Consider the following 27,289-nt stretch of genomic DNA (forward strand, 5'->3'; position numbering starts at 1 on the left):
AGATACTTAAAACTATATGTTTTGTTGAGATATGATAAATAATAAGAGTGGTAATTGAACTTTATTATGTATATATTTTGGTATGTTCATAAAGGATCTTGTCTACTTAAGGTACGAGTATCAAATGTTTTTTGGTCAAGCTTGCTTTAATTCCACACTCACACCACACGAACTTTAACAATGAACTTCTATGCAGAGATGTACTTAATAAATCTTAATAACGTCTATGTATAATAGCTGTGACACTTCATATTGAGTTGAATCTATCTTTGTTTACAGTAAATCCATGGCCACTATTGTGTAACAAGCGGGATATAGAGTTCAGAGCAAGACAAAACCAGGAGGAACTCAATGAGTTTCCTTGATATATCCCTCGTCTAGTAGATCTGTCATCATTTTGTCAGTAGTAGTTGGGTCTTTCACTTATTTATCAACTCTGGAAGTAAATTAATAATGATTGGAGTTACTTAATAAATTTTTAAGGTCTTGAGCAATCAATAATGGGGAACTGAATCGAACGCTTTCTGATAATCGATAAAAGCACTGTATAGCCGTAGGTTCGTCATCTGCTTGTAAACTTTTTGTTGTGAGTACTTTATAAATTGTGGGTATAAAGGTAGGTGATCAGACTATAGTGTAAATTATTATTATTAGTAGTATTTTTCATGAATTATCTAATCTAAATTTAAGTTACAAAACAGTGACAATATATTTTTAATTAAAATTACGTTACTAAAAAAAATTAATGTTTTACCAGATTTAAAATTCTATGTTTATGTTAAAGGTTAAACGAAGCTACACCTATCTATGTAATTTATGACCGTCTTTTATGGCTTAATTGTAGATTTTACAAGCATGTTACCATACATATGAAGAAGAATCCGATATTCATAAATAATTTTATTATTGCAAATATTAATTTGCAAAACTACAATCTAAAATTAGAAAACATAAATTTTTATTGCCGCCATAAACATGGGTCAATAAAAATCAACCGTAAGTTTTTGGTAAAAGCGCATTCTTTTAAATTTTTTTTAACTACTAATGGCACACATTTTTTTTGATGCCATTGCCAAATGATATTGCAAAGCCATAAAGAAATTAGCTTAACCATTAAATGGTTTAATGCTGTAGCTATAAAAACTATTGTATACATTTTGTTTTAATCCGATATAACTAATTTAAATTATATGTTCAAAAATTCAATACAATCATTATGCGGCCTAATATTAATCCCTTCTAAGTTCTTTCTCCAAATGTTGAATTATGACCTCAATTATGCCTCAAATGTAATTTTTATTTTTTATTTATTTTTTACCAAACATTGTCTAACAGGAAATTCCTAATAATAAGACAACATATGCTTAACAAATGAAAAGTAATTATACATAACTAATAAACTAAAAAAAACGAAATACTTAGTATTAAAATAATTAATAATATAGTACTAAATAATTAGTACCTATAGTGTTATTAAACAGGCCAATATCATTATTGCTATGTAAAATATGAAACCATAAGCAAGCTCGATATAAAGGTGCATTTCTTGCTAAGTTAGTAGGTTTATTTTCTTATTAAAAACGAGGGTATTTTCTGTCGTGTATAGAGGGAACAAAAAGTTTAAGTTCCTTTAAAGATCAGGTGCATCAATTTTATAGTTGCATAGTTTAAACAAGAAAAGCTTTAGTCTATCTATATGGACATTAGAGTTAGGAAACCATACCATTGCTGCATAAAGTAATTTAGACCTAATTAGGCCATTATACAAATTAACAAGACTGTCCAACCTTCTGATCTGATTATGAAACCAAGAGTTTTCAAGGAAGATTTAACAACTTCATCGATGTGTTTGTGGAATGTCAGTTTGTTATCAACAATACTATGCCCCTTAGATCCCTCATAGAGTCGACCTTTTCTAGGGAAGTATTACCTAACGTATAACTCTAATACTGCTTAATTTCATTGTGAATATTTGAGATTGACATACACTTGCACTTTTTAATATTCAGAGAGTTTATTTATTGTGCACCAGTGTGCTAAAGCATCAATGTCTCTTTGCAATAGAGCACAATCCTCTTTAGATTCTATTATACGAAATATTTTTAAGCCATCTGCAAATAAAAGACACTCAGGCATCACGGTACCAGTGATATCATTGACGAATATAGAAATAATGAATGGGGCAAGATTGCTTTCTTGAGGGGCACCACTTAGTGCGGGATAACAATTTGACTTAAAGCCATTGAATTTAACAAACTGGGAACGATCTTTCAGATAGAAGACAAAGAGTTTTACAAGACCATGATGGAAATCCATAGATATAATTTTTTTCAATGATAAGACCATGGTCCAACCTATCAAAGGCCTTCGAAAAATCTGAGTACACAACATCCAATTGTCTCCTATGTCTCACAACTTTTTGTAGAAAACACGTGAGATTCGTGACGGTCGATCTCCTACTGAAGAAACCGTGTTGTTTTAGGGAAATATTATTTTTTAGTTAATGAAATAAGCTGTCATAGATCACATTTCAAAGACCTTCGAGAAGTATGGAGACAGGTCTATAACTTCAATATTGTCTGTTCCACCGCTCTTATGGATTGGCGTAATTTTAGAACTCTTTCAAACATCTGGAAGAGTGGAAATGAGGAGTTTGAATATGAGGAGCAGGGAAGCTGTGAAACATTGCGCACAATCTCGAAGAATAAAAGAAGGGATCATATCATGTCCAGCTGTGTGTTTGTTTTTCATTTTTTGCAGTGTAGTCTTCACCTCTTCTTCAGTTAAAGAGTTTTTTAATATGTTATGGGAGCAGGCCAAGGTGTGTAGGCACTGGATGCGCCAGTCCACGTAAACACCTTTGAAAAAGTCAGAGCAAAACCATTGACAATGCATTGGGGTGCTGTTAATGAGGACCGACCCAGAACCACTGAAGCAGGCATTCGGGAAATGTTTTTCCTTTGATTAACGTATTTCCGAAATTTTTTGGGATCATTTTTAACAACCGACTCAGTTCTTTTAATAAAGGATTTATAGGCATTATCAATTTTAATTTTTGTTAGTCTTATAATATTAGAGAATGCAATATAGTTAAAATGAAGTTTATTTTTTCTGTGTATTTTATGAAGTTTTTCCTTCTTTCCAAATTTTTGATAATTTTATTTGTATACCATACAGGGTATTTTATTTTGTATTTGTTGTATTTAAAAAGAAGCACTGTTTACTATGTTTACTATTTACTGTTTGATACTGCCAAATTAACATCAGACGCAGTAGTTATAAACTACCAATTGGTCTCCGAGAGGAGTTTATAAAGCAAAGGGTAATTAGCCTTTTTAAAAGTTATGAAAGTCTAATGCAGAAAATGGGTTACTCGAAGTGGTCAAATAACATGCATTCAATGACCTGATGGAATTAATTTTTTTAATTTCAGATTTTAATCATGTTTTTAGAGCCTTTAATGGGTCTTAAAGATTAACTGAGAAGTTGTATTTAGCCGACAGTTTTCCGGAAGCATTTAATATTTTTTCGTTTAAAGAAGACAGGAATTTCTCCGGTTGTAATATTTCGAACTTACTACTCAAATTGGAAAGGCTCTGATATCTTTATTTAGTTTGAAAAAATTATGTATCTAAACAGCAATAATATATATTGACTTTCAAATAGGATTCCGGGTTACTGCTTACTCGCTAAATCTTTGGACTCATTTAGTAAGCTATTGAATGAATTTTGAATTCGCACAGTCTATTCAAAAGATTACTTAATAAAATACAAGTTTTCTGTAAGTCAATATTTTCATGCTATAGAGATTTAGAAACAGGATTAACGATTTTAAATAGTGAAAAAAAAATGTGACAAACGCTAAGAAATAATAACTTTTTAAAATGTTAATATTATATTTTTACATTTTTCACGTTTATCTTTTATATTTGAAATTAAATTTAGTTGGTACAAAGTTTCATGACTTATAAATAATTTGTCTTTACCGATAATAAAGCGTCGTTCGTTGAAGACCTTCTGATAGGACATACCTTTTTAAGGGTAACTAAATATTTTTCAGATGAATTGTTACTTAACATTGGCAGAGTTTTATTTTGTTGTGAAAACCACGAAACTGTCAGAATTAAGTATTTGCAACAAATACGCTATTGACTAATAAGTATGAACCGTGCTTAACGATTGCCTACGTAGCTCCGAACGCGAAGAAAGTCTAGTAGTAGATCAAGTAGTAGGCGATGCGCTCGATCTCTGTATAAGAAATATTTTCCGGAATTTCTAAAAATAGTAGAAGGTTTAAATATTGGCTTTTTTACTAGCAGTTTTCCTCACTTTAAGTATTGTTAAAGGCGAAAGTAATTTTAATATTAGAAATGTAAGTGTTGGGTAAATAAAGTATTATGCATTCGAAATAGTGCTGTCTAAAAACTAAATGGATCTTTTTATAATATTAAAGAGATGTAAAGAAATAACCCTTAAGTGTGTTTCAATGTAACTTTTGCCTTTCCTGGGATAAAATTTAACCTATAGTTGTGGTCCTTCGAAATCAAAACTAGAATCGATTACGCGGTTCTACGTGGTGTAACTTTAAATGTTGTACTACCTCTTAGATGCTAGGAATGCAGAAAAGTATATTTGTCATGTTCGATAATTTTTTCAAAATTACCAAAAAAAGTCGACGCTCTACGAATATATTTCGCTAAAATAATCAGAATAATAAACATAATCGGCATTAGGAGTACGCTCTTTTATTAGGGTTTGTAATCCTCCATGAATACCGATATAATATTTGCTCCATCGTAATTCTGTCCTCTACATTTGGTCAAATCAATTCCATTAATTGTATTTAAAATTTCAGTTTTAAATTCTTCAGCACTGCAATCGCATACTGCTGTAAGCCCCAAAAAGGACTCTTGGATTTTGAATTCTTTAAGCACATTATCATTTTCTGTAATTCAGACGTATCGAAAAGCTACAGAAAGTTGGTCAATTTTTGACAAGTCTTGTGTTGTATCTAGAATTATTGTTAGAAAAAGAGCTTTAATTTCTGAAATAATATGGTTCCTAACTACGGTACATTTCATGTACCTTGCCTTCAGGGTTTCGAAGAAGTTCTTTTAAAGTTGCATCATAATTAGGTACCAAACGTAAAATTGCCATAAAATTTCCAGAATCAGCATCTTAAAAGACTTGACCTCTTAAAAGTAGATTACAAGACGCTAAAGTAATTATAACATTAATTATACGATGCAATACATCTCTCCCGAATGCACAGTATCGATGGTATTTCCGTGTAACCAATTATTATAAGATAAGGATGCATAATAATATGCTGCTGTGACTTTTTGATGGTCAAGTATAGTTTAAGTAAAATTGCTTCTAACGGAAACACGGTTAACCCATGCAGAGGAGTACGATTTGCTTTAACGATCTGCTCATAACCAATAGAACTGATAATACGGTTTGTTTAAATCACTAGATTAAAATAACCATAAGACTCTTCTGAATCTTCTGTGTCTGTGTCCAAATCTTGTCGATTTTGGGTTTTTTCTATTTCCGATAGAAAATGGGCTTGGGTTTCTTCAATTTCTGGATGGACATTTGACGAATAATGTGCTTAAGAAGAATCTAAAACATAATTGTTGAAAAATAAAAGGGAATGTTTTGATAAATTTCGAAAATATATGTATATATATAAATAACTCGCGTACGTCTGAATATGTAATTTACGATACGGAATATGTTTGCTATCATAGACAGATTTACTAGCACTAAGGTTTAAATGACTTATCACACTCTCAAAATAAGGTTAAGAGGGTAGTCAAATACCTACACTTTTTTCAACTATCTTAGACAACATGTATCCTCGATATAGATTCCAGATCTTAATTCGGTACCTACGAATATTCTCGAGTGCTTTTTTTTATAAAATTTTTTATAATTATTAACATCATCATATGCCATATTCGTATGCCATATTCGTATTTATTCTCTACAGTCTTTCACTTCCTATGTAGGTTTATCAATGCATACAAGGCACCCTCAAGACTTTGCAATTGTTGGCAAGGATGAGAAAGCTAATAATCACATTCATAGAAAGTTACCATATTCATTATTCACAATAGAAAGAAAGACGGAAAAGATGAACGTTTATTACAAAAACACCAGCCTATAAGAGGATCCGAGCATAACCAAGGGAATGAGAGCACTTTGGAAATTCGGAAAAAGTCATTTTTTGACCTCGTTTTTGAGCCCAAAAATGATCTCTAAAAATACGATATCTCGGCTAATATAATAGCTATGACCTTGCGGATAGCCTCGTTGGATTCAGAAGGACGCAACTAAGACAGAACCGTTAGAATTTTTTCGATAGTGCTCGTAGAAACCGAGATATCAATCTTCAAAATTTGGGTTTTTTCATTTTTCGGGTATATTTTTTTCAGGGAAATTTAATTTTTTCGAATTGGAACTAACTGTACCAGCGGCTTGTTCCTACCACGTACATTACGAAAACACCGCGTTATAACGGGTTTTGAGCAGAACTAAGGGAATGAGAGCACTTTGAAAATTTGCAAAAGGTCATTTTTCGACATCGTTTTTGAGCCCAAAAAATGGGCACCAACGCCATTTTAAGAATTGACTATACTTTGTTGGCTGTTACTGTTGGAATATATATACAAAAATCAATCTATTTTTTGTTCTATTCATATAGCTGAACTTGCTTTATTTACTGTGAACTCGCCGGACACATAAATTACTTCTTAATGTGACATCAACCAAAATATAAAAAGGCTGACTAGGTCTTAGGGCATGAAATCAAGTTTGTTTATTTTATCCGTTATTGAATATGAAAGACTTTTATAGAGTTAGTCGGTTAAGATATATAGCGCGGGTACCTTCCGAGTGTTTCTCTCTTGATAAATTAAAAGTTCTTGAAAAACTAAATATCAGTGTTTTTATTTATCCCATATTACCAATAGTTACTATCCAAATTTTTCAATCAATAGGAAGATTGCTAGTTTGTAAAGATGTGTTTATGAAATGCAGTCCATGTCTAACGTTATTAATAGTACTTACGTTAACAGTAGTAACGTTAAAAAAGTGTGAATTAAGATACTCTCATCAATATTTTTTTAAATTCAAATCTTCTTACTAGTTTTAATAGATCCTGGTAATTTGAGGCAAACGAAGACACCACCTAAACTTTTTATTTTTCCCGTAATATAAAAAGAAGTTTTCACTTTTGAGCTTGTGGAAAACTGAGCGATCTAAGTAGTATCTGAATAGGTGCGTCTTATCCACATATTCTCATTCCTTCTATATTTTCTTTTAAATTATGAATTGTTTTAAACTGACCCTCGTCAATAATCAACGCCTTTTGTCCCTTGGCATGCAATATACTATATGCCGCATCAGTAATTAGAAGAAATATAAAAATAAATCTTAAATAAAAATACAATCGTACAAGCATTACAAAATGACACAATCCTACTCATAAAAAACACTTTCATTATTCTACCTAGTACATACATACATAAAACCTATGTGCCAATCCATATTCCACCTGTACGAGCACCTCGCAAACATTACACAATTTTAATTACCTTTATAACTTTACATTAATTTTTTTCCTAGCTCCGCCCACCTGCAAATCCGCTATTCCACTACTGGTCTGCCATTTAACCCACTATTCCTCGCCAACCAATCGAATCTACCAAGGAGGAACCCACGGGTAGCCCGGTGGTACCTCGACTGTAGTGATACGCCGCCTGGCGGTACCCACGGTACTAATTTGGAACCGTGGTACAGCGGAAAAAGATGCTGGGCTTAGTACAATCCGCGCGCTTCATCGACGATATACTGGGTGATGCGGCGAGTTATGGACGAATACGGCGGGTCCGCGTATTAAGTGAAATGACGCGAAAGAAGTTTTTTCGAAAAATTGTTTTTCTTTTTTAAGTTTTTAAGCTGATGACTGGGATTGTTTGTTTCGTCGGTGAGCTTGATGTGGACGACCAATGGATTATGATGCCGCTGCTAATTATGCTATTGTAGGTATAATTTTAATTAATTTGGTTTTGGATAGGTTCATAGTCAGAAAAGTAGAGTGGTAACTTTCTGGATTGACGACTGATGGTACGTTCGCCGTATATGGAAAAATGCTACGTTGATAGTCATGCTATCAGGCAATGCTCTATCGGCCTATAAAATATTTTCAGCACTGCAGCATTGCGGCTTATATAGAAAAATGGCAACACCTTTGATTTTTTAAATCGAACATGCTATATATTTTTAGATATTTTGATTCCCTACTTTATTTTAAGTTCTTTTCAGCATACTTTTTTATACCTATCTCAAGCGATTTTCTAGAAAAAAAATTAAGTTCCTAAAAAGCAAAAATTTTAAATATCACTTTAAGAGACCATGTTGATTAACTTCCCATAGCCCAATTTAATCAGCATAATACAGGGTCGTCGAAAATTAAGTAAGCTATACCAAAGTAAGGTATACGTAAAAGTAAAAAAAAAAGATTATTATAGGAAATATTTGAAATGACTACCATTATTGTCTAAACATTTATAACATGGTTTTTAGGTGGATGTATTTGTCGTTCTTCTTACTTCGCCTTCATCTAGCTCTTCAAACAGGTAATAACTCACTGACGTAGCTCTTCTTTACTATTTACTGGTGTTGCGTACACCTTTTCTTGTATATTACACCACAAATAAAAATTAACGGGTGTCAGATTTGGCGATCTCGCCGGCCAATTCAATTCAAGAAAATTAAATTAAAATTCTTCATTTACTAAAATGGCAAAATAGTTATTTATGTAACAAATGTATAAAATGATTTTTTTATGAATGGGAAATTTGTCAATTTGAAAATTTATCACAATTCTCATAAATAAAAAAAGGGGATTTTACTTACACATGTGTGATATACAAAACTTTTTTTACTAACGAAGAAAACATAAAAAAAATTAAAAAAAGTTTAATGTGTCTAATGAATATCAAATAAACGTCAAATTACTTTTTACGCACTAGTGCCTAAAAAAGTCTTTTTAGTGCGCAAAAAGTGAAACTTCATAAACCCTGGGAAGTGTGTCAAGTGAATACTTTATGGACGATAGTAGAAAAAGATAAATTTTTAAATAGATTCCCCTATATTTTTTTATTTTGATAACAGTTAAAATACCTTTAAATTAATATAACACATTCCTATACCTTAGTAGCTGCGTTTTAGAAATAATTACATTCGTGAAATTTGATAATTTTGAACGTTTTTATTTTGTAAATTACTTAGATAGCGATTAAAATGTCATAATGGTTTAATAAACGATAGTGACATTTTTAGTTATGATGGTGACCGTTTTAGTTATATTATTATTATTATTATGTTTTATAATAAACTTGATTAAAAAGAAAGGAACATTATTACAAACAACTTAAATGAAGTTTTATTTTATCGACAATGTGCTCAAATAATAACAAGAATATGTAGAAAATTTAACACATTGTATATAGATTTACGACCAATGGATAAAAAAAGGTTAATTTTTCTACGAAATACTTATAACGTTACATCGTTGATTACAAAAGTGCGTAAAAGTAACAAAAAAATTATTATTACAGGAAATATTCGAAATGACTACCATTATTGTTTAAACATTTATAAAATCGTTTGCTGGTGGATGTATTTATCGTTCTTCTAATTTTGCTTTCATCTAGCTCTTCAAAACAGGTAATAACTCATTGACGTAGCTCTTCTTTACTATTTACTGGTGTTGTCTACACGTTTTCCTGTATATTACACCACAAAAATGTAACTTGATTATAAAACTGACAAATAAAATCTTTTTGTATTTGTATTGTATTAAAAATAAAAATCAACGGGTGTCAGATCTGGCGATCTCGCCGGCCAACCCCATGGTCTCATACACCTAAATCATACAGTTGTCGTACAGTTCTCTTGTTACACTGTTTCCACAGTTAGAACATCTTGCAATAGCAGATCGTCCAAAAAGTTACTTACACTTCTTAAAATTTATACAAGTTTGGCAGAACTTAGTGGTTCCTCATAAATTAAAAATGTGTTGACATAATATTCGTCACATCATATTAAAAAAACTTTGTAATCTTCTTTAGCCCTTTATTAGATTTATATTAAGCTCTGAATAATTTTGGTCATATTTAAAAAATCAAATATTCATCAGCATCATTTGTAAGCTATCTAATTAAAAATTATAATTTTTTTATATAAGTATATAAGTGCATGAGAGCGAGATAAATTCTGTCATGTAAAATAAATATATTTAGTTTTTTTTCCAATTTAATTAGATCTTTGCCTTTGTCTGATTTACCGAATTTACTTAACAAGGAAAAAATAGTTTTCAATATTTTTCGTATATTTCCTTAACTTGTAACGATTCAATTAACTAATAATTGAACGCCATAGTTTCAGCACAAAATTATATTGCCTAATAAATTCGTTGTGCTTCACTAAGAAGTTCCTTTACACTAAGGGGACCTAAATCAAAAACGTTTTAACAATAATCTGTTAAAGCTGATTGAGAGATTATTTGTTTGGGAAACAGTTTATCATAACCAGTACCTTTTCCAAACTTCTTTCAAGTAAATCGTATACTTGGAAATCACCTTCGAATCCTCCTAACCCCATAGTGAGTAACTTATGAATTACACGATAACCTATAAATTACCTGATAAATTACATTATGGATAACAAAAGATTCCAGAAATCTATAACATCTCAACACATCCAACCAACATCAAGTCAGATTACAACTTACTCCTTAGGGCAATAAAACTTGAATTTTAAAAAAATCAGCCAACAAGAAACAAAAAGGACAACTACCACACGAACGCATAAAACAGAATGCACAACAGTACATGAAAAAACATCTAAGTACTGATAGAGATTAACAACAGTCTTGGAAAAGCCAATGGGGTGCTTCGGTTAAGGGGTTTAAGGTAGTTAGGCTGTTAAAGTTATTCAAATATTTAATTCTCACATATGTGGGCACTTCCGAAAACATCGGTCTGCGGTATTTTTCTCCTCCCATATATATTATTTGTCAAGCTGATTGCGGTTTCGGGACTTACTGGCAGTTTCGCAGATTTTAGTATACTAACTTAAGTTATCCAGGTGAGAAGGCCCTTGATAAGCTGTACCTTGCCCGTTTACCAATTTTTGCAATAAACGAGCATATATTTCCAATGGACATTCTCGAAAACTTTAATGTTATGTTAATTGTAATAAAATTGTTTATCAAATTAGTAGAGACTTAATTCTAAAAATGATAGATAAATATGGGGTTAGATGAACCAGTTTGTGTATCATCCCTTTCTCCCTGAAAAAATTCCATACATAAATAGAAATTAGTATAAATACTACATGAAATTAATTAAATTTAGTATAAAGGTTAGTACCCATTTAAGTTATGCATTATTTTTCTATATTAAATGCAAACGAATAAAAAATATAAGAAAGAAGATTTATCGATATTATATCGAAATAGATCAGCGTTCCTAAAAACTTGTTAAAATATTGCTATTTCAATACCGAACTCAAGACTCATAATAATCATAGTTATAATTACGAATCATCAAAAAATAATTTATGTAATAGCCGTTATCTATATCATTTTGCAAAAATTAAAAAAAGAGTTTTTTAATAAATAAAATAATCCGGTATGATTTTAAAACAAACTAATGGATGTTTTTAAATAGTCTAATAACTACAAAAAATTAGGTCTAGCAAAAAAATAGGTATAACATATATAAAAGAAAATAGTAGGCAATCAATACAACTCTAATTTAAATATTACATAGTAATATTCATTTGTATTAAGAAAAAACATATCATTTCTATTCGACTTCTTACCATTATTAGCTCGCAACTCTATAATAGCCATGTGGGCACTTTGCTTTAATGGTAATGGCCCATTACATACAAGAAAGTATCGAAGATATAGTATTTCCGTTATTATTAAACAACCAATTGGTTTTAATTTTATGGCATATAGTTCAAGGAAAATAATCCAGACGATTAAACTATTAGGAACCCATATTTTAGAATATAATTAAATACATATTTAGTATTAGTTAGGTGTACGTTATTACAGAGATATTATTTTTTCTTTATTTAAAACTAAGGACTGAATACAATATGCTATAATATATTATATCATTTAATAAGGGACTACTTGTTGTATATTTTAGGAATTGTACTATACCAAATTTCAAAATCACCATTTGATTTTACTGTCCTTAAGGATAAACTGAAGATGTATGTTTTATCATTTATTAATGAACATTGAAAAAAATTAATAAATCTTTACTCTTCAATGTATTTTTTAAAAGATTTTCTTGTAATTGTACTACATTCAAATTATTTTCCTGGATTTTTCTAGGATTGTAACTCATTATTTAAATTATTATTAAAATATTTATTAAATAGTTTTTTTTTGATTTTAATATTTTAAGATATACTAAGTGTTTTCACTATTATTTGATAATACGACTAAATTATGATTCGATTTACTTAAAATATTTAAAAAGGATTTAATGACACCCTTGACTTTTTAGACTGATTGACATTTATAATTAGAAGGGATAACAGAAGTAGCAAATTAATTACAAAATTTATGTTTTCAGTTCAAAAAACCTCTATTATGTATTTTAAATAATAAGATTTATTTAAACTTTATAATAAACTTTTGAAAAAAAAATTACTAATGCTAATTCCTATTTCTATTAGCAATATTCATCTATAACTTATAAGTTGCAACGAATCCCAATTTAAACATTTGTGCTAATACCTTTTTACTATTGGCTAATTAGTAAGTCGTTTTTTCGTTATTTCCTAAATTCTTTTATTCAAATCAAACTTCTTAACTATACTTTTAGTATTAAAGAAGAAATCAAATAAACTTTTCACATTACAAATAATTCTTTTGTATCAATGCCAATAGATTTATCATTGACAATTTCAAATTTCTAACCTCAAAACAAATAAAATCATGAAGTAAAATATAATTAAAATATATATTGTAATTGTCCAGGTGCATTATGAAAATACAAGACATCTCTGCTTTCAATCTTTAAATATATTTTTTAGAGGTATCCTGACAGCAGAGTGTATAAGAAAAGCTCGAATAACTAATTTCCAAAAATGTCAAAATTTGATGGTTCACTTTATTCTTATTATTTCATATATATTACATATCTACAGTGTAAAATATACTTTAAATAATGTAGTTTTTATCAATATTTACATAATTAATTCTGCAAAAAGATTTTCAAATGTGTTAATATCTGTGGTTGACGTACTAAGTAAAATAGGCCTTAGCAAGATAAACTTATTTTTCCTAAATGACTTAAGTAATTTATAAATTATAGATTAGACTCAGGCCTTATTAAGAAACTTAAAATAAGCTATTAACTTTTGATATGGATTTAAAAGAAATATCTCTCTATAATTTTTAATTCCCTCTTTCTAACCAAATTACTTCGATAACTCGCTTGCATGCTATTATATATTCCCTAAGAAGATACTAATCCAATAGCCATAAAGGTATTCCCATTGATATAATCAACCTATTGGGCTATCATCCTTAACTAATATGCCCGACTTTAGATAACAAACTACTCGCTAACTTAAAACTTTAGCAATTCGACACATAAATGGACGATGACAACTTAAAGCGCCCAATAATTATGCATAGAGGAGCTTATTTAAATGATAAATCAATGGCTCTCAGTGGACATTTCTTTAGCCTCGGACTTTTAAACTGCACAGAATAAAGAGAAACATTCTTATGTCATTCTTGCGAGCCGCCTCAGTTCTTTAATTAGGTGTCCACGTTATGTCCGAGATATTACAGAGTTTTGGACGTTATCCGTATGAAGTGTGCTGTTTCTTTTGTTGACTTTATAGCACAGAGGCGTATCGTGAGAATTAGAAAAAATATTAGATATTCTTTAATGTTTATAAACTAAATGTGCATAGTTATTTTTAGATCGCTGCTTAGTTTTTAAATTATTTGTGGCTTGCTAATTAAATGTATATGAGCATCGAACAACGCGCAGATACTATACTCATACATACTAGAAGATATATAATTTCCAGAATTTTCAATTTTTATACATACGCTTTACAGAATTCAATACCTAAGTTTAGAAAGAACGTTAGTTGTGAGTCAGTATCTAGCATCTAGTATAGTATAGTAATTAGTATCGGCGAAACATTCAGTATACAATAACACAATATTAGTTGCTCTTAGCTTTTAGTTAGGCGCTTCTTCTGCATAACTTAAATGGATAAGATCCACGTTTTTTTATATAACTTAGTAATGTTTTGAATCCTCACCCGAAGGGTATGTGTTATGGTGCTACACACAGAACTCTAAACATAACATTAGCCTGTAATGATAAGCTGTTATTAGCCTGTGTGCATCCAACATAAAAATAAAATCCTAAAATGGATATGAAACCACCAAGTTATTTATCGTTTGAGGGAGATGTGGCTATTAATTTTCAAAAGTGAAAAGGTGAGTTCAACTTTTATATGTTGGCATCTGGGTTCAAAGAAAACAAGGATGTTTCAGGTATCTGAAAAGTATCTATTTTACTACATTCTACAGTGCCTAAGGCACATGAGGCTTTAGAACTGAGTGCCGTTGATTAAAAACGATTGGGAAGTGGTTTTGAGGAACACTTTAAGCCACAGGAGAATAAAATGGTAAATAGACACTTATTTAATTCCAGAAAACAATAGGAAAGGGAATTTATAGAGTCTTTTGCTACTGATTTGAAATAGTTGCCTGCAATTCTGAAGAATTAAAAGACAGTTTGATTAGAGATGGAACAGTTTGTGTTATACTTGCTTCAAAAACCCAAACTAAGTCTAAATAACTGTATAGGTAAATGTAAAGCTGCATTGTTGGCAGGGCAGCTTTCCGAAAAGTTAGTAGTAAGTGGCAGTGTTCAAGCCATACAATATGCACAATTGACCTATTGGTCATTGTGGATATTTTTCTCAAGGTAATAATTTTGGGGCGGCAGACAATGGCTGCAGAGCCTCTTTCTGTCATTTATAAATGACAGAAAGAGGATGGGTCCCAGAACATTCCCTTGAGGACAAACACGTTTCCAGCCATTCCAAAGGAGTGCCTCTGCCACTATAACGAGACACTTTGTTGATAGCAGTATGTGGTTTATTATGTCGAAAGCCTTGGTAAGGTCAAAAAAGATTTCAACATACATCAGCTTAGATTCAAAGTTGCTTAAAATTCTAGTGTATATGGATAATATGGCATCTGATGTAGAGAGACTGGTTCTGAACCCATACTGGCAACAAGGCAAAATATTAAAAGCATCCAAAAAGGCTACAAGCCGTTTTTGAAAGGATGTTTCAAAAAAAAATACAGATAACAAAGCAATAGACCTGTAATTTACAACAAGAGAGGACAACCCATACTGACATGACAAGTTAAAAGCAGGAATGATACCAGCAGTATAATTTGACAGTAAAGAACAAGGAATGTTACACCACAAGACTTCTTGATGAAGGCAGATTTGATAATGTTAAGTACTTCACAGAGACAAGAAAAGTGACCGACTATTGCATGTCATATCAGTGTTCTTAGACACCTGAAAGTTTTCTGTTAGTTTTATTGTTGAGTTCACAAAAAATCGTTAAAGGCGTTTGCAGTGTTCATATTCATCAGTTATGATTGTTTGATATATTTGAAAAGGTTACTGCAAATGGAAGTATCATAACTGATGAATATGAACACCGCAAACGCCTTTAACGATTTTTTGTGAACTCAACGATAAAACTAACAGAAAACTTTCAGGTGTCTAAGAACACTGATATGACATGCAATAGTCGGTCACTTTCGAATGCATAAATTGCTGCTTGCGTTTATAATATTTTATGAGGATTACGTTATATTCTTGGAGGTTAAAGTTTTGTTTTATCATAGGTTCTATTTGCAAAGGCAATATGTTAGATATCAACCTGCCTCTGTAGGCCAAAAACAAGTCATGGTTATTGTGAGATTTCAACTGCACATGTAAACGTTATCTACAAGTTAGAATTTATTGTCTGTTTACTCGTCGTCTGAAATATATTTCCAGCAAGACGGCGGTCTTCTTCACTATGTTCTTCCCGTTCGGCAATGGCTAGACGACGAGTTGCAAGATAAATGGATAGGGCGAAAGGGACCTATAGAATGGCCTGCTAGATCTCCTGATATAACGCCGTTAGACTTTTTTCTATGGGGTCATTTGAAATCTATTGTGTTTACTTCCCAACCTGAAAGTTTGGATGAACTTCGTCAACGCCTCATCGACAGCTGCCATGAGATCCCACAACATGTTTTTGAAAATGTCCGTCAGGAATTTGAACATCGCCTATATCATTGTTTGGCCAAAAACAGGCAACATTTTGAACACTTATCGAAATAAAAACTGATATTTTCATGTTTTTGTTTTCTATCTAAACAAATTAAGATAAACAAAGATTTTTCTAATTTTCTCGAAAACGAATCGACCGATTTAAAAAAATCAAACGTCAAAATAAAAAACTTCGAACGACCTTTTAAACAAGCTATTACACGATACCCTTTGCCATTTAAAATTTTTAAGGGGATGACCCTAGGGGGCAGAGGGTGAAAGGGGGTGAAGTAATTTTAGGTTAGAAAGTTGTCCCCCTTGATAAACCTTTTGACGTATTTCGGCGTTTTTTTTAACTAGTGGTTTTCGATAAATCCGTGGTGGGAAGTTTTCAAATGATAGTTTGTCATATTTTAAGTCACTAGAACTAGTCATTTTATTTTTATTACCGTTTACATGCATTATAAACCTTGATAAATGGTTACTATTGTCATATAAAAACTAGATATTAATGAATTTTAAATGTTCCATCCTTACAGATTTCGCCATAAATAAATCCATCCTTTACAGCCCCGACGGTGTAAATCTGACACGCATACACACGCATCTACATAAATACAAACGCATTTGCTACAATTTGTCATAAAAGGCTTCGCACATTTGTCGGGCGGCAATGCCGTTTTGACGCTCGACCTGAGTAATGGTTCACCTTCTCAGACATATAAATCTGCATTTGCGCTCATAATATCGCTGGATGTCTAAATATCGTATTTTGCTTTTAATTTATTACCTTTTTACTGTAGGTGAGTCGATTTTTATGGACATCTGGGAGTTGGGTGGTTTATGGGAAAACGTAGGCATTTAGTAGGGCTGAGCTGGTGATTCTAGTAGAATATATTAGTTAATTTTAAACATTTTAAAAACACAACTTATTTCTTATAAGGTAAAGCAAAAGCAAGAATCATATAGATATTGTTTAATATTTTCATATAAGCAATGTCTGTGAAAAGAAATAAATTTTAAGGCACATATTTTTTTAAGAATGTACAAAATATGGCTTAAAAATGTATACTGTACATCAAGAATTAACCTCAAACCTTTAATCTTTTCAATAGTTTCAAGTCAAATCGTGTAGTGTAGTTAAAATATTATCCTTTACTCTTTACTAGATAAATATTTCTTTTAAAAGCCACTTTTACTTAATTCTATTTCGTATGTTTTAATTTTTTTTATCTCTATTATCAGTATTAAAAATTTAAATCCGTATTTTTTTTTTCAGTTTACGTAATATCTTTCGCTGTTTCTCTTTTAAATGTAAAAAATGCCAATTAGATAAATATTTGTTTAATATAGAAGAGCACTATTGTTAGAGCATTATTGCTATCTAAAACAAAGATAAGTAAATCCCATTTTTTTAAATATATTTTTTGCATAGAAGAAAAAGGTATTAAAGTTATTACAAAATTAAGTGCTAAACAAAATATTAACACCGACGTTAGACAAAATTCTATAAAAACTCGATTTCTGTTAATAGTATTCAAATAAAACTTAAAAATAACTAAAAAACCTATTTCTAATTAATTGGCTGAAAAATATCACGTTTTGTTAAAAAGTTGCTCACATACTTGCCTGTTAAGATCTTTTTAACGATAGCATTAATGACCGCTAAAGCCAATACTTTTCTGCAATATTTTACATAGCTAGTTAAATCAGTAATTTTTAAAAACAAAATGCGTAATATCGATCAATAACATGTAAGGCATTTTTTAAAGAAATAAGAATAAATGATTGAATATTTATTTACAAGAAATCTTGTTTCGAAATATTAAAGAACATTTTAAGGTGATGTAGATTTTTTTTTAATTTACATATCTTAGGTAAGGAAATTATTTTGACTCATTACTCACTTAAAAACGATATTAACAGTCGATAAAGTAACCAACACTGATAGAGAACACTGAAATTAATAAAATGTTTGTCACAAAAAAAATTGTTTGGCTATATAATTAAAAAACAATCTTTATAAGCAAGCAGAATACAGTAGTGGAAAAATGTAGAGCAACATTTTATAAGTTGCTAAAATAAAATATTAGAAGATGACTTTTAGCATAAGATTTCTGTAGGTAAAAACATATGGTACTTATAAATGGTTTGCCAATAAAAACTGTTAATACTTATCTCGTTTTACCAAGGGACACAAAAAAGAATACTTCATAGTGGAAAAAAGTAAAGTTACATTTTTTAAATATTTGTCAAATCATGCAAAATATTTTACTTAGTGTTAGTTTAAACTGATAAGTTGACGGTATTTGGCTGCTTAAGATGCCTCGCGGTAAACATTTATCTGTCGATATTAAAAATAGAATTGTTGATTTATACAAAAGTGGTCAAAAGCAGATGGCTATTGCAAAGACATTTAGGTTACATAGATCTATCGTGTCTCGTATAATTAAGCAGTTTCATATAAATAGCGATTTATCTGTTAAGAAAAAGTCCGGGAAACGTAGAAAAACCGCTCCATATACCGATAAACAAATTATAAAAATTGCTAAAAATGAGCCTTTTCTCGGATCCAATAAGATAAAGCACCGCATATCCGAAGAGCTTGGAGTAAACGTGACATCGAGGACGGTGAGAAATAGACTATTAGAGGCCAAGTTATTTTCCAGAAGATCTACCAAAAAACCGCTGCTGTCAAAAAAAAATAGACGTTTCCGTTTAAGTTTTGCCAAAACGCATCTACATTATACAGAGGATGATTGGAAAAAGATAATCTGGAGCGATGAATCCAAGTTTTGTTTGTTCAAAAGTGATGGAATTGTGTATGTTCAGGTGAAAGACTATATGTATACCTGTCCAACAGTGAAACATGGTGGTGGAGCAGTAATGGTTTAGGGATGCTTTTTGGGCTATGGTATGGGCCCCCTATATAAAATAGAAGGTATAATGGACCGGTTTCAATGTAAGGACTTATTAGAGAGCCAAATGATTCCATATGCTGATGATACTATGCCTTTAAGACATTTATTTCAACAGGACAACGATCCCAGGCATTCTTCTCAGTTCGTAAAAGCTTGGTTCAGAAAGGAAAACATTAATGTAATGGAATGGCCTTCACAATCACCTGATCTCAATCCCATTGAGAATCTGTGTGACATTTTAGATTCCAAAATCAGAGGAAAATCTTATAAAAATCAGCAAGAATTATTTGAAGTATTGAAGGAAGCATGGGTGAATATGGATCCAGGGATTATTTCTAAGCTAATAAGATCTATGCCAAGACGTTGTGAAGATGTAATTAAGAATAACAGGTACTTTACAAAATATTAACTTATGTTTTTTTTCTTAATATTAAATTGCTTGTGTAATAATAAATGACTGGAATTAATTTTACTTCTGGTTTACATTCACTGCTTGAAAAAATAAAGTATTTTCAAATGTTGCTCTACTTTTTTCCACTACTGTATAATACTATTTCAAGTGGATTTATTTGAAAAAATATTTCTTTTTAAATATTGATATTATACTTAATATTATATATTTTTTATAAAAAAAATACAACGACATCAAATTTAGATAAAAAAGCTATTGTTAATCAAAAAATGAAAATTAAGGAAATTTTCTCTGTACCACAATCAATTTTAAGGTATTACGACTGTTTTCTCCCATAGTTCTACTTTTTATTATTTGAGCATATACCATAGCGTCCGCTATAATAACTTCTGGTATTCCATATAAGATGCCGCCAAATATCCATAAAAAACCCATTACTTGGAGATTAAGTGTTGAGATCTCATGGACACCGACTGTATAGTACTGATCTTTTGTAATGAACTGGTGAATAATAGTCTATTGATTTCGTTTTTCTATTAATTTAACGGTCTTTTTAATTGCTTTTTTTTATAAGGTTTATCAGTCAAGATTTCTCCTCTTGTGTCTCAAGGTAGGTAATATAATTATCTGCGAGAGCTACTTCGTAAAAATGCTAAGTGTTTATAAAGGTATTGATCGGTAATATTATTTCTTTAAAGAACAGCAATGGTCTAGTTATGTAAGTCTTAGTATTTGATGATTTAAGGAAATATTTATATTAATAAATAATAAATATTTACTAGTAGGCTTTATTTAAAGGATTTTATTGGTCCTACAAGACTCTTTGGAAAGAAAAAATAATTTTCTCATATTAATTAGAAAAATATATATTTTTTCAAATATCTGGGTCGTTTTTACTAACTGTTGTGTCATTGTTGAAAAAACATTTCAATAAAATATATTTTTGAAAATTTATTATAACAATTATTGCAGAAAATAAAAAGTACCCAGATTGCATTTTTTGTTTGTCGCCTTCAGGGTCGCATGTCAATTGCATTGCATCTTGCTTTTTAAATTTTATAAAGGAAAAGCGTATAATACTAATATAACTTAAAAAGAAGATACATTACAAAATTGTTAGTATAATTTTTTCTTTTAGGGCTATTTGAAGTCCAAAGTTTATATGAATAGACCAAATAATGTTGATCATTTAAAGAATTCGACATGAAATTAGACTAATCGATAGTGATTGAAAATGTGCAATTGGAAGTTATTTACCGACTTCAAAAATGTGTTAAAGTAAATGGACAACAAATTGAATATCAGTTGCAATAAATATTTAATTTTTTTTTTATTTTTTAATATTGTATGTTTCATTAGTCTATTACGTCAAATTTGACAAACCATTCACTTCATCATCAATGCACTGTATATTAGCGATAATCATAAACTTGTTTTAAAAATAACATCTGATTTTACTAAATTAATAGCTTGTAAGAGTTTTATTTTTTTTTATTTAAGCGTTTTATGAAAATAAATAAATAAAGAACTTAAAATATTTATATAATGGCTTTACGAGGTGAGTCATTTCAGTGGAATTAAAGTCTCATATAATACTTAATGTCTTACTTTACAAATACTATCCATTTGGGTATAAAACCTATCAGTAATAATGTGTTTCAATACCATATTTAAACTGGTTTCATTAGTAATATCTAATAAATGTATGTTTGCTGTATTAGATTCATGCTGAAAATGGGAATTATTCTACATAAACATATAGCTTTATTTGCCGACTCCTAGTGTTCATTATTTATTTCATGTTCTTCTAGAATCATTAAAAAAGTCAAAAGTTAATTTCATAAATAATTTCAATAGTTTTCAATTATAAGTGTCGTTTCTTAAAATGTTTTACACTAGTGCTAAACGCGTAGAATTAATTTTCATTTATGGAGCTCAATATCGTTGCTTCGCAAGAACGGTGGCTATATTTTGAATATTTCCGTGAAGAAATCATTTTATGTCCTTTCAAAAAAATTCAGATGTCTATAATGTAATGACGACAAGGCAATGCAATAGTCTTAGAATTCCCTCACACCGAACGGCGATGTTTAAAAGGTGTCCCTACTATAATTGCATTAGGGTGTATAATGCTTTACCCGATAGTTTTAAAAATTTGTCAAGTGATAAAGTATTTAAATCTAGACTTAAACAATTATTATGTGAAAATCCCTTTTATTCATTTGCTGAATTTTATAACCACATATCGCAGACACTAAACTCACGCTGTTTTAAATTAGCTGTTTGGAGTCAATTATTGTTATGATTCTTTGTATGTATTATGTTTCTTGTCTATTTATTTGATTAACTTATTTTTTTTTTAATTTTTATTTATTTATACCACATAAACAGATTACAAAATCCAATTTTTTTGTGGGAAAAATATCATAATTACAACTTAAAATTAACTATCCAAATACAAAACTAACGTACAATGAATAAAGAAAACAATTTAATGAACTTAAACTACAAAGTTTACATTTTTAATATTTCTAATGCTGCAGCTAAATATGTCATACTGGCTCTGTACAGCATTATATATATCCCCAGCTCTGCCCAAGGGAGAAAATTTAAAATTTCGAAAATTTAGTATTTCAAAAATTTTCGTTGGACATTTTCGATATCTTGAATATGACATTGATAAAAAGGACACCAAACTTATTCAAGAATGGTTCTAACGAACATAAAATATAATGATTTTAACGTAAATATATTGTTAAAATGCTGTGTATTTCGAATAATAAATCCCAAGATTTTATAGCTTCGGCTCACTATATCTGCAATATGTGGAATAAAAGATAGACTGGTATCGAATGTAATCCCCAAGTCCTTAACACCTCTGATCTAGGAATAGGTACATTGTCTATATAGTATTCGTAGTGTATGGGATTTTTCTTCAAAGTATATGAGATCACAGTGCAATTGGCAGCATTAAGAGGAAGATTAATGTTTTTACACCAGATGTTTATGAGGCTAAAATCATTTTGAAGTAAAATGCAATCAGATATATTGTTGATTTTAAAATATATTTTATTATCATCAGCAAATAATAGACTCTCCACTTTAAGATGCTTGGACATATTATTAATAAATGAATCAAAAAATAGTGACCCCAAAATTGAGCCCTAAGGTACACCAGATGTGGGAATTATTTTAACCGAGGTATGACCATAGCACTCAACATGCTGTATGCATTTTGTTAAATAGGAAATAAAAAAATTATTTAACCGTGTGGAAAAGCCATAATATTGATCAAGATTATTTATGAGAATGCTATGGTCAAGTCGGTCAAAAGCCTTAGAAAAATCGGTGTATATCACGTCTACTTGAGAATTTGAGTTAATTGAGTCGGCAATAAATTTGGTTATAGTAACTAAATTCGTGGTAGTTGATCTACCCTTCATGAATCCATGTTGGCGAATATCAATTATATTTTTCAAGCGTGGATAAAGTATAGAATGCAGAGTTCGTTCAGAACACTTTGAAAAATTATTGATAATAGTTATAGGCCGATAGTTTTCAATTTTATTTTGATCATTCTTTTTATGTACAGGAATAATTTTTGAAGCTTTCCATAAATCTGGAAATGTTTCTGATTTTAAAGACAAATTAAAAAGGACTGTTAGGGGCTTGGCAAGTACGTGTGCACAATCAGAAATAAAAAACGCTGGAATCTTATCTGGTCCCACAATACTTTTAGGTTTGATTGTTTTTAAGACACATAATATTTCTTTTTCTGTAAATACTGTTATGTTAATTGTGTCGGCATTACTATTGGTATTATTTTCCATATTAAGGGTATGTGTAGAAGTGGTATATGAGCTTTGAAAGAATTTAGCAAATGCATCAGCTATATTTTGGGGCTTAGATAAAAGACTTTCATTTGTATCAGACATATTCTGGGGTATTATTGCGTTGTGAACTTTGAATTAATTTCCAAAAACTATTGGGATCAGTAATTAAAATTATTTTCTAGTTGCGCACAGTAATTTGTGTATGAAAGTTTAATATTATTTTTTACCTGACAACGTAATTGTTTAAAGTTATTTAAATCCACCTTAAAGCCATATCGCTTATAACGCTTCCAATGAATAAACTTAACTTTTATATCTGAAATAATCTGCGTCGTGAACCATGGAGGATAGGTTCGTTTCCTACGGGCAGTTACACTTTTTGGTAAAATTGTGTAACTGCTGTACTAATATCTAAAATATTACTTAAGAAGTCCCAGTTTACGTTAAATAAATCCTGGTATACAATACGTAGGTTGGCTCTTTTAAAATTGTTTACATTCTCAATTCTGAACTTATTTTGAGTTTTATCTCCAACTTTTTTATATTTTATTAGTAAAGAGGGATGAAAAGGGTCTTCTTTAATTAAAAAATCATTACATCTTTCAGCTGTACAAACTTCAGATGAAGACGCCATAACCAAATCCAGCAGCCGCCCTTGGTGATTTTGTACTAAGTTAATTCCAACTAAAAAAATCCATCATATTTAATATCTGTCTTAGTTTAGTACTTGAAAGAGAATCCTTCAGATAGAGGCTATATTCTGGAAAATCAAAATTCCCTAAAAGAATAATTCGTGAATTGTACAGGTAGACTAATAAAGAGAAATATTCGAAAATTGTTTTTAAAAATGAGAAAATCCAATATGGCGCCCATAAGAAAAAAATAAAGTTGATGATGATCGAAAAAAAAACGAGACGTCGGATTATTTTTTTTGCATTATTTTATATAGCATAAAAAAAGGCAATGAAAAACTGTTTTTAGATTTCCGATATCTCTTTTAATAAAGTCAATAGAAGGTAAAAACAATTTTGACAAGTTTCAGTTTTTTTTTTGGATATCTCCGGAATTTTAAAATTTTTTAAACGTCATTTTATTAAGCTCCAAATTGCGCAACTTTGCCTCTATTTAACCGACCCCGTAACTCTTACGATTTTCGAGATCCCAATGGTCACTCTCTGGGATTTGGGACACCCTGTATAGGAGTTTAGAAGTATTTCAACTCTTTAAAACGTCCGTTTGCACACCGGCTGTACTTGTGCTTGGAGAAAAATGAAACCCATTTAGAACAATTCATAAAGTAGTAAAGGTAAGGTTTCCAGTATTTCATTATCAGTGTCATAATTTTTCAAGGAGTGGCATTTCACTCATTTGTGAGGTTAAGTCACGATTTTAAAGAAAAAAATTAATGCAGTTTATGTAGAATTTTATAAGGAACACAAAAATGTTAAAATGAATAGGGATTGCTATTCAAAATTTTAGGGGTAGGTGCACTAAGGGTTAGGGACTTGAAAGTAATAATTCCTGAAAAAATGTCCCCCTAGATATGTAAATTGACGTATTTCACCTAATTTTCATACTATCTTTAATAGAGCCAATATTAAATGCTGTTCATTTTTAAATTGTCATCCGGTATAATTCTGTTTAAGATCAATGGGACATTTTTAACTGTAGTGTTGCAGCTATTAAAAAAGTACACTTTTCTTAATCACAGATGTCCTTTATTTTATACAAGTGCAATTTTTTGTAATTAAGATCTTTTTATGTAGAGCTCTTTTGTTTGTGTCGATAATATTTGAGTTATATCATTAATATTTTTTATTGCCTCGTTCCTTCACACTCAATAATTGAATGTAAATCTGTGGAGTGACCTAAATAAACAAATGAACATTCACAACTCTCTAAGGGTTGGCTTATGATACCCAGGATGTTTTTAAGGCATAAAGTTAACATTGCTTTATGATAAATTGATCGAAATATTTAATGCCTTATTGAAAATTTGTCTTTTAACAAGTAGTATCCTTTAACTGCAACGGTACTTTAATAAGTACGCCACTGTAGCCAAAGTGGCGGGCTGTCATCAACACACACGTTTCTATAGACTAAAGGAACACAGTTTGAATGGGCGCATACCGCATAGAGCCGCAACAACACAGACGACGTACCATTGTGACGTACCAACGTACGGATCTCGCAAATCCGTGGGAATTCGATGACCCTCCTCGCGGAACTTCTTTATTTTTTACCTCGGTACCTCCGTAGTTTTTTCGGCGATTACGATTTGCCTTTGCGGCGGCGGCGACGACGAAGCCGTGTGCTGGGCACATGCATGCATGCGTTCGCTTCGGTTCTTCCCCGATCTTGTCGAGATAATAAACGGTGCGGGCTCAACGCGATGACTGAATGCCTTTATACTATGGAATCTTGGACTGATCTAACGGAGATTGTTGTAGTTAATCATTCCGATAATATAAACAAAAACACGCGATTTTATCTATTTCTTCTTACTATTTTTTTGTGAGAAGTAGGTAACTAAAACACAGCACAGATACGTACTAAAGACATATTTTGTACGTACTCCACGACATAATGTACATATACAGTAGGTACCCCAAAAGACGTATTACGTACTATGGACACTTTCCGCAGAAATTTACGTCATATGTACGTACTTTTAGGACCTTAGAACATTGAATTCACAGAACACAAATATATAGAGAAGTGGTGGTTGCATACAAACCGACCGAAATTCTTCTGACAAATCTGCTAGCATCCTCTCGCTTGACAACGGAAACTATTGTAATTAACTTGACGGTTTGACGTAACTAATAATTGGACCAATCACAATGGCAGAAAGGCGTGGCCAAATTAAAGCGGGAAAATTCAAATTTCCTTTAATAAGAAATCTCTTATTATTTAGTCGCAATATCCAAAGCAAACATCTAATCATAAAGGTTACTTTTTGATTAGGTGTTAGCATCAGATATTGATCAGGACAAAATAAAATTCTTTAGCTTTATTTTACGTAACAATGTTTATTGTTAATATTTAATGAATTAAAACAATATTTTTCTTTAATACATTTATTATTTAATTTTCCTGAAAAATAATTACTTAAAAATATATAATAAAAAATTACATTAAATTAAAATTTTATACATAATATACAATAATTTATTTTAACAAATATTATATAAATTAGAATTAATCTAGTCAGTTAAAGATTCCTCAACTACCTATGAAAGAAGAATTCTTATAGCAAGAATTCTTAAGAATTCTTGCTATAAGCAAATGAGCAAAAGTGTTTAAATTGTAAATGCCTCCAACCAGTTTGCCAGGTATCGGTTTTTTAAACTTCATTATCCTCTAATGCAGATTCTTCTGCCTCGGATGGATTGCCTGAAACATACTTACCATCGTTTTTTTTTTTTTTTTTTTTTTAGAGAGGTTAAAAAAATCTGCAAACAGACACCCCAGGCCGGCCTGGGGTAGTGTGGGGTTGAGGCTTTTTCCAGCCCCGACCCACTAAAAAACATTCCTCTAAGTCAAAAATTTAAGGTAAAAGCACACTCGTTACATGCTTTGTCAATTTTATTCAGGGAAGCACACTGATACATGTTTTGTCAATTTTTCAAGGGAAAATGCACACTTATACATGCTTTGTCAATTTTTCAAGGGAAAATGCACACTGATACATGCTTTGTCAATTTT

At 30.7% G+C, this 27,289-nt stretch overlaps 1 protein-coding gene across 1 annotated transcript in view; it reads left to right on the forward strand.

Moving 5' to 3' along the window:
* Nucleotides 1–7,698: 7,698 nt before the first annotated feature.
* LOC126739982 (zygotic gap protein knirps-like) overlaps nucleotides 7,699–27,289 on the forward strand; it is a 72,011-nt gene continuing 52,420 nt past the window's right edge. The window contains exon 1 of the mRNA XM_050445826.1: nucleotides 7,699–8,048. Coding sequence (XP_050301783.1) covers nucleotides 8,016–8,048 — 33 coding nt within the window. The 5' untranslated portion in view covers nucleotides 7,699–8,015. The remainder of the gene's footprint in view (nucleotides 8,049–27,289) is intronic.

This window comes from Anthonomus grandis, chromosome 8 (assembly GCF_022605725.1).
Source record: "Anthonomus grandis grandis chromosome 8, icAntGran1.3, whole genome shotgun sequence".
In the NCBI taxonomy this organism is placed as follows: Eukaryota; Metazoa; Arthropoda; class Insecta; order Coleoptera; family Curculionidae; genus Anthonomus; species Anthonomus grandis.